Genomic DNA, 14,908 nt, shown 5'->3' with positions numbered 1-14,908 from the left:
CCTGGGTGAGACTGCACCTCTCTCGTGTTTTAGTTTCTTCAGATTTCTAATGCCGTAATCTTGCTTTAATTTATGGAAGGTTTTTCTCATGGCATATATTTTAAGTTTTCTTCTGAATTGTTTTTTTTTTGATTGATAAATTTAATATACAAGAGTTTGCTTTTACTTTTGGTCACCAAAAATTTGTAGCAAAACTTTAAAAGTTATAGTATCTATGTCTTGTTTAGTGGCTATGATATAACATTTCAGTAGCTTTACATCTTTGAAGATAGAAATAATAGTGTTGTTTTCTTCCTCGTGCATACTCTTTACTGCTTTCTAGTGGATTTTCTATACTTTGTCTTGGCCTCTAGCTTTTTTATTAAGATACTCTACTCAAAGTTTCAAGATCCACAAACGTCTGCCGATATTGAGAAGAGAGGCAATAAAATGGCACAAGAGCACCTGGTACAAGGTAGCTTGGTCTGCCATGGGATACACTGTGGAACCATCTGCTGTCCAGGACCATGGGATATGGGCAAGAAAGACAGGCAGCATTCTCAATCATCACCTAGAACTTCCAGTAGCTTCTTCCTTAGCCTAGCTAGTAGCTAGCATAAAGTCTCAAAGCTTCTGAGACTGATAATGCAGTTACTAGGCAGCTATTATTTTGTATTTTAGCTTCGAAAATCATGTTGGTGTTTTATCTTCTGTGCATGAACTTTTAGCCCATGGGAGGCAGAATCAGGGTGATCACTCTAAGTTCAGCCTTGCCTGGTCTACATACTAAGGTCCACACAAGCCCATGGCTATACAACAATATCCCATCTTGTAAAATAAGATAAAATTAAAAAAAATCTAGTCATGATATATTTTTAATGAGTTTTGAAGAGGAATGTATAATGCCGTGCATGCAGTCTGATATTTCTGAAAGAGCTAAAGAATATAAAGCCTTTACCACATGGCTACCAAGCGCTTTCCGCAGCATGAGAGTGCTGCAGAAAGCACTTTCTGTGAAAAGCCATTCTGCCCCAGGCACTCGGTGCGTCTGCACCTCCATCTTGGCTTGGACCTCCTGTTCTCCAGGACAGTGAAAAACAAATTCATAATATATATAAACTACATGCCTTATCATATTTTTATTGTAGCTCAAACAGACTGAAACTCAATAAGTGTTTTACCCAACACCTCCATTCCCAGTGATTTTTGTCTCTATTGAGATAAACTATTAGGCTTTTGCTGTGCTTCTGTACCTCTGAAATTACTAGTATTTGACTAGTTTTAAGTGACCAGTTTGATTTCTGTGAGACTTAATTTTCTTGCCTGTAAAACTGAATAAGAAAAGATACCTTAGAAAGTGTTTGTGAGATTAGAAGCAGTGCCTTTGAGGGCCCAACATGTAGTAATGAGTTACGTCATAACTTAAAACCATTTAGTTCATTTATAAACACCAATTTGAGTAGAAAGGAGCCTCTTTCCAAAGTCAGTTGTGTGTCTTTCAATGTCACATTCATCTCCCGTATGTGAGAAGAGCAATGTGTAGTGTTACAATTTAGAAATTTTGACCCATTCGGTAAATGTTGAAATTTGACTAGTTCCTTAAATTCTCCTGTTATCCCAGATAATACGTGCAACTACATTTCAGGGATGGAGACGACATACGTCATGCTACAAACATGGCTTATTTCAACATGCCTTTTGGAAACTGAAAGTGTCTCAGTCTAAGACTGAAGCATATGGGATGGTCTTGGACACTTTCTTACGCCATCTTTACCTTCATTTCTATGGGCTACCTAGGGATGATAATGCCTCTTAGAGTATATGATAAGTACCGGCTGAGATTAAAATAAAACGAGTCCGTCAGTTCTAACCATTGCTATGTCCCATTACTGTAGTTACAGTTTAAAGTCACAAGTAGGAAGTCACTACAGTTTAGGCATACGATATGCGCTACGACATCATCGCTAATTAATTTATAGCTACCTCTCCTGGATAGGCATGTGCATGAGGTTGAGTGGCCATACATCCTGGAAGAAGACACAGCCCCAGGATGTTGTTGATAGCAGAGTTCTAGTTTTTCATTTAACTGTCCCGAGCAGGGCTTGTCTCTATTGATCAAAGGCCTTAAGGTTTTAGTTCTGGGAGGCGGCAGCTCCTGACCACTTTCCTGTTCACGTCCGACTTCAGTTACAGCACTGGCTACTGAGGCTTAGTCCCGATGGACCTGAGATGCTGAAGCAGATGACTCTCACAAATGAGAACTCTTAGCTAATGATGTGTCTGTATAACACACACAAGGAACACCAAAGAATATGACTAAACAAATTGTATCTTTGTTACAAATAGAGGTAGGTATTTTCTCATATAAATTTCTGTAAGAGAAAGTATTTTAACAATGAAAATTGGGGCTGATATGGGCAAATTATAATCTTTAAATACATTTTGATAGGATAGAGGAACATTGCTAATCTTTAATGTATGTTTTGATATGGGCAGCGTGTTACTTTCAATCCTATGCTGAGATAATTAATTTATATGTAATGTCACTTAGATGCTTTTAAAACTTCTTTCTTCTTCTGACAGCTATCTGCAAGTATAGCATTTTACTTCCATCACTGGGAATTTTTTTTGGAGGATGAAAAAACCTCAGTACTACTTATAAAATAATTAGTGAAATGTAGTTCTCATTTTTGGATAAACTTGGGAGGTTGTGTGAGCAAGGAGTGATTTCTGAAAAACATAAGAGGAATCTGAATAAGCTGTGGGCAATTGATGGCTGGCAGGGTGAGGATCAGGAGGAAAGGTGGGGAAAGAAGAAGCCACCATTTACAGGAGGCTGTATAACTGTTCTAGCTAACTACACGAGCTTCTGTAACCCTCCGTGACCCTCCCTTTTCTGGTTTCAAGAGTCTTGTGATCATAGGAAGAAAGAAAGGAAGAAAGAAAGAGAGAGAGAGAGAGAGAGAGAGAGAGAGAGAGAGAGAGAGAGAGAGACAAAGATACAGAAAAGGACAGAAAAGGAAGGAAGGAAGGGAACTTTTATGAACCAGTTCAGTCCATCAGTAGACGGATAAGAGAAAGCAGTAACAATTAAGCATTTTAAATCACATGCGCCAAATTCACCGATGGTTCTTAGAAAAGTTATACAACCTACCTAAGCTGTGTGCTCCTCCATTTCCTGAGATGAGTTCAGAAATGGATGAAATTTGATCCTAACAATAATTTATTAGAACAACACTTCAGAGTTCTTGGAGGACGTTTGATGCCATAAACTTCCACCACTTTAATAATTATGCTGATTGGATGTCAGCCTTGAAACTTTGGCAGTTTTCTGAAAAATTCACATTAATGAATATATCTATTTTTCTATCTCAGTCATCCATGTCTTTGGCTTCCTTTGTTCATGCATTTCTTTTCTCTGATTCTATCTTTGTATATTGTTATGGGTCATCAAGACTGCTGCTTCTGATGGCTCCTTGATCCTAATCAAATCCCGCATGTGCAGCTTACGTGGGTTAGGCTTTCTTCTCATCCCATCTACTGGCAGCATAGCAGCCCATTTCTTCTCACGGAGAAAGGATTTGTAATAAGACCCACAACACGTTATAACAAATGAAGTTTATGTCTAGAGTGACTAGAAATGACAGACGGTAAATCACAGGTAATTTTGTCAGTGCATCTTTGCTTTTTTTTTTTAATCTATAAAACCCATCTTTCGTACCTTATATATCAAGCTTCACCTGTTAGAGGGTCATCCACTTTTAGTGTCTAAGCTGAGGCTTGGGTAAAGTAATATCACTTGTAAATTTAGAATCAGATTTTTGGAGCTAAGAATGAGACCAGGGGTTATGTAGCTCAGGTCTTTACTTTTATAGGTAAGGAAGTAGGTACATTACTGTCTAAGGCTACACAGCCCTTGATGGAGCAAGGATGAAAACTCACGCATCCCGGGATTGTAGTCACTTCTTCAGGCCTACCACACTTGCACTGTTGGATTTGGCTGGGTCGACACTTGCAGGTTAGGGCCTGGATAAGCTTATCTCCTCCTCGTCGGCAGATGTTGTTCTTTTTAGTTGGGCCACCACAAGCTATAACCTTGCGAACCAGGAGTGCAGACAGAGAGTTGGCGCAGATCCATCCCCCCACTGGAAATACACATGCAACGCAGATGCTGGACCATAATCTTTGTGTCTCTGAACAAACAACAGGTCATTTCTTAGCCACAGCACTCCATTCTACACTCTTTGATAAGCAGTCACTCCTCTCTCTAGGCCACATGTACTGTGCTTTTCTCAGGACAGGGTCTCAGGCCTTGTGGAACGTATAGGACAAGATAAAGGCAGATGTAAAGAACTGGGTTCATACAGTTGAATCCTTCTGGCCAGTGAAATAGCTCAGTGAGTAGAGGAAGGCCTGGCAAGCAGAGTTCAATCCCGGGTCCCTTAAGACCCTTGAGAGTTGTGCTCCGACCTTCACGTGTTCTGTGCCTTGTACATGCTCACACATGTGCACACACACACTCAGATATGTGCACACACACACACATGCTGGATGGAAGTACAAATATCTGAAAAGCACAAAGTTAATTTCCTCCTCTATTTTGTAGTTTTCGTGCATATTTTTGCAGTGTAGAGCATATCTGAGAAAGGACGTACATAAACATGGAGCAAACGCTGAAGGTTATTCACAATTTCCTGGCTTCATTTGGCCTGTTCCCCAACACAACATCCACCTCCAGATGTGCTGTTCTAATTCCGTGGAGAGTTTTGCGCTTGGGAGGGCTGAAAGTTTGTAGTCAAGCAGGGAAAAAGAAATAAATATCCATTAAGTTGCAAGTTAATATTTTTGCTATATATCAGTGCATTTTGGGGGTCAAATAGTCATATTCTGCCTTCAAGGATAAAGTACAGAACCCAAAGTGTCTCCCATCTCTTATACACTCCTAACTTTTTCCTTTTGTTTCCAGAAATTTTGTTTCATACAGAAATGCATACATTTTTGCATATTTTGCCACAGTTTAATATTAAATATGCTTTCTACTCACTCTAGACATACCCAGCAAGTTTATGATATTTAAAAAAATGGTTACACACAATAGCTTTGTATGCATAGATGGTAAATTGGCTTTAAAAATTCGGAAATTACAAATACTGGAGAGATTTTTTTAAAAAAGGATATTACACACATGCTTGTGCAGGTATGTGCACACATACACACACAAAAAACAAACACTCAGGCAGGACACTGAGCCTGTGTGCTGTAGTCAAACCAGTCATTTCCAAAGTGAACAACAGCCTGACCACAGACACACACTCTAAGTTTTTTTTTTTTAATCAGTGACTATGTCTTCATCTTTGTTAACTGAAAGAAGCTATCAGTGTTTGGATCTCTCTCTCTCTCTCTCTCTCTCTCTCTCTCTCTCTCTCTCTCCCTCTCCAGTTGTAACTGCTAAGTTTCTAATCGATCTGAGGAAGTGGTATGTCGAAACTTTTTTTCCTGTATGAGGCCACACTTGGTGCTTTGTGTATTTATCGAGAATATGGTTGTCAGGATTCAACAGCCCTGAGTTTAAGTTCTCTTGACTTTCCTCATGAATTCCTGGCTCACTCCTCTGCTGGGGGCCTGGCTTGACTAGCTAGCTCTCTTTATCAGTGGCAATCTACCAAAACCCAGTAATGTGCTCAGCACAGGGCGGAACAAATCAGTGTTCTACCTCACAATTTAAGGAAGGCAGGGGGCTAGTTTTTTGTTTTAAGATAAAAATCTTTTGACAAAACACAAACTCCCCAAAACTTCCTTTAAACCAAACAGCATTGTCACACCCACAAGAACTCCTGTTACTTACACAGCCAGATGACTCAAGATTACTAACGTTTCTATTCATAAGAACTTTGCTGGCCAGTAATCAGTACACCAGGCCTTCCCCCATCTTCCTTCACTCTCCCCTGGGAGACTGACGTGGAGTATCACGTTTATTAGAAAAAAGACTGTGTTTTCTGCCGGAACTGTTTGTTCCTGGGTTTTTAGAAAAAGCTTCATTCGCCTAAGTGGTGAAAGGTAGTGAGGATGTTTTTTAGCCTCTAAGTCTTACAATTCGAAAAAAGGTATTTGTAAAAATACGTTGTAAGTTAGACTAAGGGCCGAGTACACTGTTTATTAACAAACGGGATATTCCCTCGAAGAATCACCTACAGTGACATTCCTGTCACTGGGAGTTGGGGAGGGGGCATTTTCAGCTTTTGCACTTGACCCCAATGAAAATGGACCCTCTCCTTGCCTTTGGAACACTCACTTTCTCTGTAAATTCAAACCAATCAAGCAAGCCTAGAAAATCTCTAAGCCCGAACGCGTCCCCGAGGCCCTCGTACTCCCGGGTCCGACAAGACACTCCGTAACCTTTTATGAGTCGGGGACTACAGGGACCGCAGCGCACCGGGAGGGCTGGGTCAGCGCGGAACCCAGCTCCTGCCATCAGTCCCAGGGCTGCGGTCCTGGAGAGCGTGGGAGGAACGCGGGCGGCCGGGAGGGGGCGCCTCCCGGGCGCGGCGGGTCCGGGAGGGCGGCGGAGGCCTGGGAGTCAGAGTCGGAGCGCGGAGCGGGGTCGCGCCGGGGTCTCCGCGCGCCAAGGCCTCCGGCGAGGCGAGCCCCGGGCTCTGCGTGCAGCCCCCGCGCCTGGGGCTGGGAACTTGTCCCGCGCGCCTCGCCAGCAGCCACCCGCGCCTCCTCAGCCTCGCCACCCCCTCGCCGGCCGCGGCCGCGCGGCACTCGCTTACAAAGGAGGGAAAATGCGGCGGGCGGCGGTGCAGCGCGGGGGCCCCCGGGTGGCGGGGATCGTGGCCGCCCCCGGCACCACGTAAGACGCCCCCGCGCGCCCAGCCTCGGCCCAGGCCCGAGACCCGCAGCCACCCGAGCGCTGCGCGTCGCCCGCGGCCCGCGAGGAGGCGGAGGAGCTAGCTGGACGAGGCGCCGCCTTCCCCGCGCCGCGCGCCCTCGCCGTTGTCTGTGCTGCGCTGGACCAGTTTCGCGAAGTTGCCCGGGCCCTGCGCCGCACAGATGTGCGACCTCATTGAGCCGCAGCCGGCCGAGAAGATCGGCAAGATGAAGAAGTTGAGGAGAACTTTGTCAGAGAGTTTCAGTCGCATCGGTGAGTGTGGTCCCCTGTCTCCCATACCCTGCGTGCTATCCCCGCGCTCGCTCCTTCGTCCCCGCGCCCCCACCGTGTTCAGGGCACCAGCCTGGCAGCTGCTACCTCGGGATGGGCTGCGGACCAAGGATGGAGGAGACGTCGCTGGGACTCCGGGGAGGGCAGGGACTAGAGGGAGGGCCACCCCTCTCCCCCAGGATCTGGGCTTCATTTGTGGACTGTCTCAAGCCCTCAATTTGGGTTCCTCCTCCCCTCCAATAGTATCTTTTGCGCCCGCAGTGGACCTGCGAGGGGACACCCGGCTCCTACCACCGTCGGGGCTCTGTGGTCACCAAGGTTACTTGTTATTTTTAAAGTGCTTTGGTATTAAATGTTTAACCGATAATTTAGTTTTGGGAATTGTTGAAACGTCGATGTGTGCCTGGTGTTGTTTAACGTAGTCAACCCAAAGGAAGTGGGACAGATACCTTGGGACCTTTTGTTCCGTACTTCGGGTCCTATAAATGGATTTTTGGGTGTTCAGTTTGTAGGTCTCTGAACCTTCCAGCTGCTGTGGAGAAATGTGAGCGGGGAAGTTGTGGGGACATTTATGCATAAGTCTCTTGAACTTGCCCATTAGTACAGTTCAGAGGCTATTGTCTTCTTTAAAAATTCACCAACTCAGCAAAGAACAACAACAAAGATCAAGGAATGTTTAGGATACTGAAAAGATAAATCCATCTTATAGGCTTCAGCAGGATGACAGCTGTGCCATGTGGCATGGGTTTGTTAAAGCTTGAGTGTTAGTGGCAGAGAGTGCCTGTTAAACTGGAGGCAAAGCGGCCTCCTAAACGGTCCTAACTTTCTTTGATACAGGTAGCTGAGCAAAGCAAAGGGATTCCTACAAGCTCTCAAACCAACCCATCGCAGTGTCCAAGCACACCCTCTGGCCTTTGTTTCGCCTGTTATCATGTTAATGAAAGTTAATTAATCATAAGCAAGCGAATTCCTTAAAATAAAACCCTGACCTGCCAGTGAGTGTCAGCAGTCTGTTTCTTAGTTCATTGTCCATACGTAACACACTGTCTTCAAGTGAGAGAAAACACGGATAAACATTCGGTCCACCTTACTGTTATTATTATTGTTGTTATTTGGTCAATACTGTTTGACATTTTGCTTTTCCTGACAACACTATAAGTTATGTGCAAAAGCCAAATTAGTCCGGCTTTACTTGCGGGTGCTGACAATTTACTTATTGAATGTGCACAAACTCACTTTTCTGAGTTAGGCTTCTGAGTGTGGAGCCCTACACAAACAAATGAAGTCTGAAGCCAAGAGGAGTGTGAGAGAGAGGTGTGGAGCCCTGTGCATTATTAACAAGGGTGTTTTCAGTGCTGGACCCAACACGCCACCCTGGCGGGGTCTGGAGTCCGTTAGGGCCTGTTCTAAAGCACATTAGCTAGATGTTTACTAATGCTAATGATTCCGTTGGAGCCCCTCCAGTTTTGTGTTAAATAATTCATCGCGGTTGGGTCTCAGTAAGAAACCAAGGGCATTAATATAAGAATCCTGTATGTTTAAATACTTTCAGGGCCTGATGGCCAATCAGTAAAATTTGGTTGAACTGCAATGTCGGCAAATCGGCACCGTAGTTAATCGGGCTTGCTAGGTTATGGAGACTTAGTCTAAGTCTCCTCACAAATGCCGTGTGTGATCATGTGGCTTTTACGTCCGTCCTCTAGGAAATAGTTCAGCCCAGTAAAGAAAGCTGGTCACTTCTTGTACTGGCAGAGGACTGTGACCCACAAGAGTGGGTCTTACTGGGGTATATTGTGAATGAAAATATTGACATTTTAAAAGTGTCTACGCACCAAACCCAGGATCTTTATTAGAAGCAGAAATACTGAAAAACATCTTTCGTCTCTGCTTTTCTTCATGCTCAGAGGCAGGGAACTCATTTTGATGACTGAAGGCTTTTTTGGGTGCGTTGTTGGGGGCGGGGGGAAGCGAGCGAGAGGCGATGGAATGGGATTTTTCTATGGGTTCGTATAGTTCGTAAGCAAAGCATGTGGTCTGTGTGTCTGATGGGATTCCTGGTGTTGCCAGTCCCTGGCCTAGTGACCTTGAATAGATTATTCAACTTTTCTGAGACTCCAGTTTTTTTATGTATCATTTTTTTAAAAAAGTCGTTTGATGGCACTTGGTGAAATGATGATGCAGTGTCTTATGTGGCAAACGATGTGGACTCACTAAGTGTTTGCAATGTGTTGTCATTATTAGGGATTAGGTCACACTCATATGACTTTATTATTATAGAAAGCAAGAAAAAGAGAAGCGGGTACAGATTTGTAATAGAGCATCCTGAAAACAAGGATTAGGAATTGGACAGTTCTGGGCCAGGTACTCTCTTTTCCTGTGTATCTTGGACAACCAGTAATTCCGTTCACTCCGTATCCTCATATACACATATTTGTATGTTGTGGTGGGGATTAAGGGAGATGGGATAACGTTATCTCTAGTACATCTTCTGTCACATGATGAAGATCAGTGTTAGAAGCTCTTGCAAGTCCTGATCTCTGTTGTCCCCTCTTACCTGCTTTCCTTCATTGAAAGGTGGAAAGGTAGATTGTTTCTTCCTGTTGCGTAGCCAGTGTTACCGTGTCGTCCACTGCTTGGTCTACGAGGGCCTTTTAAAGGTACATACTGGCTTTCTTTCTTTTCTTTTCTTAGCGCTGTTCAGGTGTAGCTTTGTTATGTGGTGAAATGTCCAATATTATTGTTCAGCCATAAGAAGTCACTAATCATTTACTTAGAAAACGATGGCAGTTCACACATGCATGTGGCATGCAATCCATGGTTGTTGTTAGCAGTGACTCCGAATACAAAAGGTAGGAATGTTTCATTTGTCCTACATCATCCATCATGCTGACTTCGTCATCATCCATCTCAAACATAACTGATCCGAGATTACTACATTACAAAAGGTCAGATTCAACATGTTGGGTTTCAGGCCCCAGGGCTCTAATTTATGACATCGGCTAGGGAGTGACTACAGTAGAGCCTTGGTTCCATTTGTAAGATGAGTGTAGTTGAATTCTAAAGTCAACCATCCATTCCCACAGTGAGCATTTCTGGTTTTCTGCTGGTCACCGTTCTTGTGTTATATATAGCTGGTTCCCTCCCCTTCCCCACTCAAAACTTCCAGGCTGACTAAGGCAAATAAGAACTTTGAAATGCCAGGTTGCTTGAATGCACCACAACCCATTTCTTTCCCCTGTGTCTTCCGGGCAGGTGTGTTCAGATGGAGACTGTGAAGTGTGATTGGGGTTGGGATCCCACCAACATTCCCTCACACCTGGATGGGAGTCTTTCCTAGAGAAAGGAAGTTTCCTCTTGATATCTGAGATGAATCCGTGTCTACCATCTCTGTAAAGGAAGGTGGCTAGGGAAAAGAGGACGCTGTGGTTAGGGTGGATTCTTGTGGGTTTCTTGCCTTCTGCTGTAGGTTGGTGTGTGTTTCTAAAGTTGGTTGTCATTGGTGAGCCATTCTGTGAAGGAAGAGAAATGTAAAGCAAAGGTTTAACTATTTTAAACCTGCACAGTTTAAGTATTGTGACATATTCTTTCCCAAAGCAGCTCCGAAAGATTTTAATTTGGGCTGGGGGTATAGCTCAGTGGGGAGAGCTGGTGCAGGTATGCATGAGGCCCAGAGCTCTGTCCAAGCTTGGGGGGCGGGCGGAGGGGGAGGAGGGGCAGTGAAGAAGACGGAGTGGATATTATGGTAATGGAATTTGTGGTTTTGGTTTTTACATAGAGATATATATATATATGTTTTTCATTTGCCACAACTCTAGTGTATGTCAAAATATGAGGTTCCCTCTTTGCCACTGAGGTAGGACTCATTAATGTCACACGTTACCATGTATCTTCTGGTGTTGGATACTGTACTGGTACCAAGAGTTAGTGGGCAATGTGGCTGGCTCTAAGGAATTGTCGCTCCAAAGTGCCACATTCCGTGACGAAAATTAGTAGTGAACTTGCCATTGGAGAACACAGCAGGATCTTGCCCCTGTGCTTTTAGGAGCTGTGTCTGCACTGAGGACCAGATAGACTCTCTGATCATATTAAACGACTTAATATCTATCCTTTTGTTAAGCCAGAGTAGCACAATCGGCCTGTTGTCCCATGACATCCTTGAGGACAATTGTGGTTTTACATTTACATAAATGATTAATGACAATCAGGGTACATAATCAATAACAAGATGTTGTGTGCATGTTTAGGTCAGAGTTTATTCATCGGTGGTGACCTGATAGCTATCTGGCTAGGACACCTTTAATTGGCCTTTGTTATACACTACCGACTGCTTTTTAGGGCTTGGGACGGAATATTTAGAGGAAACCTTGTCAGGTGTCAATCTAACGATGAAAGGTATCTGTTGACTACTAGACTTTGTGGTCCACTCTGTTCTTCCCTGTGGTACGCAGGGCCCAAGTGTATTATCATGCAGGGGAGAGAATCTGCCTTCCTTTACTGATTAGCGGATGCACCTAGAATTGTTTTTTTTCTTCGCCCCTCCCCCCTTTTCTGGCTAATCGCAGTTAGGATGTGGGAAGCTGTCAGCACTAAGAAGGCAAGGAAGAGTGGGCCAGTAGGAATAGTTGAGAGCCTCCCCACTGACCACACCTTAACTTCATTCCATGCTTTGAGTCCCCAGTGGGCCAGCATCAGCTGTCGTGCAGCTTTGCTTAAGAAAACAAACACCTCACCTTCCTGTACATTTGTAATGTCCACAGAAGATAAAACATCTTTAAAACTGTGTCTTCTGAGTCACAAGTTTTGCAAGGCTGTCCCGGCTGTGGTTCATTCATACTGGCTAACCGATCGACAGATAAAGCTGTAATTATGTGCTCATACTCTCGTTTGTATTTTGAAGTCAGTGCTAGTCTAAAAAAAAATATTTTTTTTTTAAAGGTGGAGAAACTTGTTTGTATTATTATGTCACTAGTGTTTTGTAATAGCCTTGCCGGGCAAGCGTATTAGCTAAAAGACAAACCTTGACCATTGTTGACCGGGCTGGAGAATTTTGAGATCTGAAGTTAAATTTTAGTGAAAATTGTTTCAGTAGGACGCAACTAGGATCTTCTGTCTTTCTTTCAGGGTTGGCGTAAATGAACAATGCTGTTGTGAAAATGTACATGTGATTGGTTTCAGGAGCAGCCGTTGAGGCTGGTGCATGACTGTCTTTTACTTTTCCATTTGGGCAACTTTTTCTCTAACCAAGAAAGTGGACAGTCTATTATGGATCAGTGTCTTAGGCTAAAAGGAAAGACTAAAAACTAACTGATAAGCATTTTATCCTCTTCAGCTAGCCTACACTTTGTTAGCCCACCACCACAGCACTTTTTTTTTTTTAAGAAAAATAAACTTAAAATATGAAACCCAGAGAAAACCTTTTCAAGAGTGCTAGAAAGCCAGGTGTGATGGCTCAAGCCTGTCATTTCCCAGCATTTGGGAAGCTGAAGCAGGAGGATTACTGCTAGTTCCAGGACAGACTGGGTTAAAGAGTAAGACTTTGTCTCCAAAACCACAGCACAGCATAGCACAGCATACCACATCGTAATACCATATACCAGAGGATATACATATTTACTTAGGAGTTTCTGCTTAGGCTTGTTAATTTCTCAGAACTTAATTGCCGGAATAATTTGCTTTTCATTGCTTTTATCAGAGCCACAACCTTTCAAGCAACAGACACCCACAGCTTTCCATCCAGACCCTCACTGTCTAGGATAGGCCTGTACACACCTAGGCAGGTTTTGGTTTTTCTAGACAGGGTTTCTCTGTGTAGCCTTGGTTGTCCTGGACTCACTTTGTAGACCAGGCTGGCCTCGAACTCAGAGCGATCTACCTGTCTCTGCCTCCCGACAGCTGAGATTAAAGGTGTGTGCCACCATGCCCCGCTTCTAGGCAGGATTTTGTAGAGTTGAAAGATTTCTGCAACTAGTAGCTTCAGATAAATTAGCTATTTATTGTATTAGCTTACTGTGTAACACTGTAAGTAACTAGACTTTAATGAACTGATGTTTGACAGCTACAAGAAACATTCGTCTCTTTTTCTTTCTTTTAAAAAAAGATTTGTTTGTTTATTTATTTATTTATTTATTTATTTATTTATTTATCTATTTATACAGTGGTCTACATATACACCTGCAGGCCAGGAGAGGGCATCAGATCACATTATAGATGGTTGTGAGCCACCATGTGGTTGCTGGGAATTGAACTCAGGACCTCTGGAAGAGCAGTCAGTGCTTTTAACCGCTGAGCCATCTCTCCAGGCCCCTCTCTTTCTCTTTAGAGTGAGATAAAATTCCATTTCCAAGGTTAAGTGTATTTACGATAAATCTGAGGTATTTGTTATTTCCTATGAAACATATCGAATGTGTTTTCTTTGGAAACAGTTGACTATAAAATTCATCATGTTAAAGTGTTTGAGTTATGTCTCTTATTCTACGCCGTGCTTATTTGATAATGCTTAGTCTTTTATTACCATGCTTAAACTTTCACGAGAACTGAACCATCACTTAGACACTATGCAGAATGTTTGTCATCCTAACAAGTGGCTTGGGAGGGCCACAAACCACACAGGAGGAAACACCAGGTGTTTGAGAAGTAACTTGCGATTGCTTTGTGTTCCTTTTCTACTTCCATTAAAACACATTCAGCTGAAGAGGGTGGTGAAAGCTGCGCATGCTTTTCCTCCCTATTTTCAAGAATGCTTCATTTGCATATTTATGAACAGTCTTCCACAGAGATGCACACTGTGCCGTTCTCACTCTCATTTGCAGTTTTTGTATTTTGTACCCCGACATTGTTATTCAGGTTGCAGTATAGTTTTGCTTTCTCAGATGAAAACACTGTATTGCTCCTCCCCCCCCCCCCCCCCACTTTCTGTTTTCTAGAACTTAGATAGTTGGCCTCTTCGGGATGCTTCACAGTAACTCTTTTCTTTCTCTTTTTCTTTTCTAGCTCTGAAGAAAGACGACACCACCTTTGATGAGGTAGGCTAAATTTCTCCTTCTGACACAAAGGTTTATTTACTTACTGGGTAAATAGGGAGAGTCTGTAGGTGTTGACTTTGTGCTTAAAAACAGAAAAAAAAAATTGTTAAGAAGAAACAAGTAAGAAAACCCCCACAATAAACAAGAGATGGCATTTATTTATGTAGTTACCCCATGTTAGTCTTCAGTTTCAATAGTCATTTAAGTGAGCTTTGTAGTAATTATCAGAAATGTGTCTTTGAATCAATACACAAGAGACACATATGGGCCTTTGTGTTGTCTTCTTGCTGAGGGGCAGAGCTTGAGAAGCCCACTGGGATGCGCATGTGTGGGGCAAGTCCAGAGCTGTTGATGAATTAGACAGCAAGGCTCCTTTGCAGACCTTGATGAATCCGGGGTGTGGAGTGTTGACGCCATGGATTGTCTGCCAGGCTCCCAAAGGGGAAGGTGACTTTTTCTGTTCTAGTTTCCCTGTTCTTTGCGGATCAGATGGATCTCTATTCACTTGCTACGAAGTAGACAAAGAAGGCCTAAGTTCATAAGTAACAAAGCATTCTGAATTGATTTTAAAATTGTACTTCCCTGAGATTTTGTTACTGTTTTCAGGGTGTTACACACAGAAGCGTTTCAGTGTAGTCATGTAAAGCCAGTTCAAGTGGATGTTGTGAACCTGTCCTTTGTGTGCAGTGTATGTAGTTACATGTAAACAGAGATGTTTTCTACACCTAGTGCTTACCCCACAGCC

General features: G+C 43.3%; 1 protein-coding gene across 2 annotated transcripts in view; it reads left to right on the top strand.

Moving 5' to 3' along the window:
• The first annotated feature begins 6,990 nt into the window (after positions 1-6,990).
• The window catches only part of CDK14 (cyclin dependent kinase 14), a 540,806-nt gene continuing 532,888 nt past the window's right edge, over positions 6,991-14,908 (top strand). For both annotated transcript variants that reach the window (XM_084786935.1, XM_084786933.1), the window contains exons 1-2: positions 6,991-7,123; positions 14,132-14,163. In XM_084786935.1, coding sequence (XP_084643061.1) covers positions 7,033-7,123; positions 14,132-14,163 — 123 coding nt within the window. In that variant the 5' untranslated portion in view covers positions 6,991-7,032. The remainder of the gene's footprint in view (positions 7,124-14,131; positions 14,164-14,908) is intronic.

This window comes from Acomys minous (genome assembly GCF_964271855.1).
Source record: "Acomys minous genome assembly, chromosome: 6".
Classification (NCBI taxonomy): domain Eukaryota; kingdom Metazoa; phylum Chordata; class Mammalia; order Rodentia; family Muridae; genus Acomys; species Acomys minous.
The sequence above is the reverse complement of the archived record's forward strand: the minus strand, read 5'-3'. Positions and strand labels throughout refer to the sequence as shown.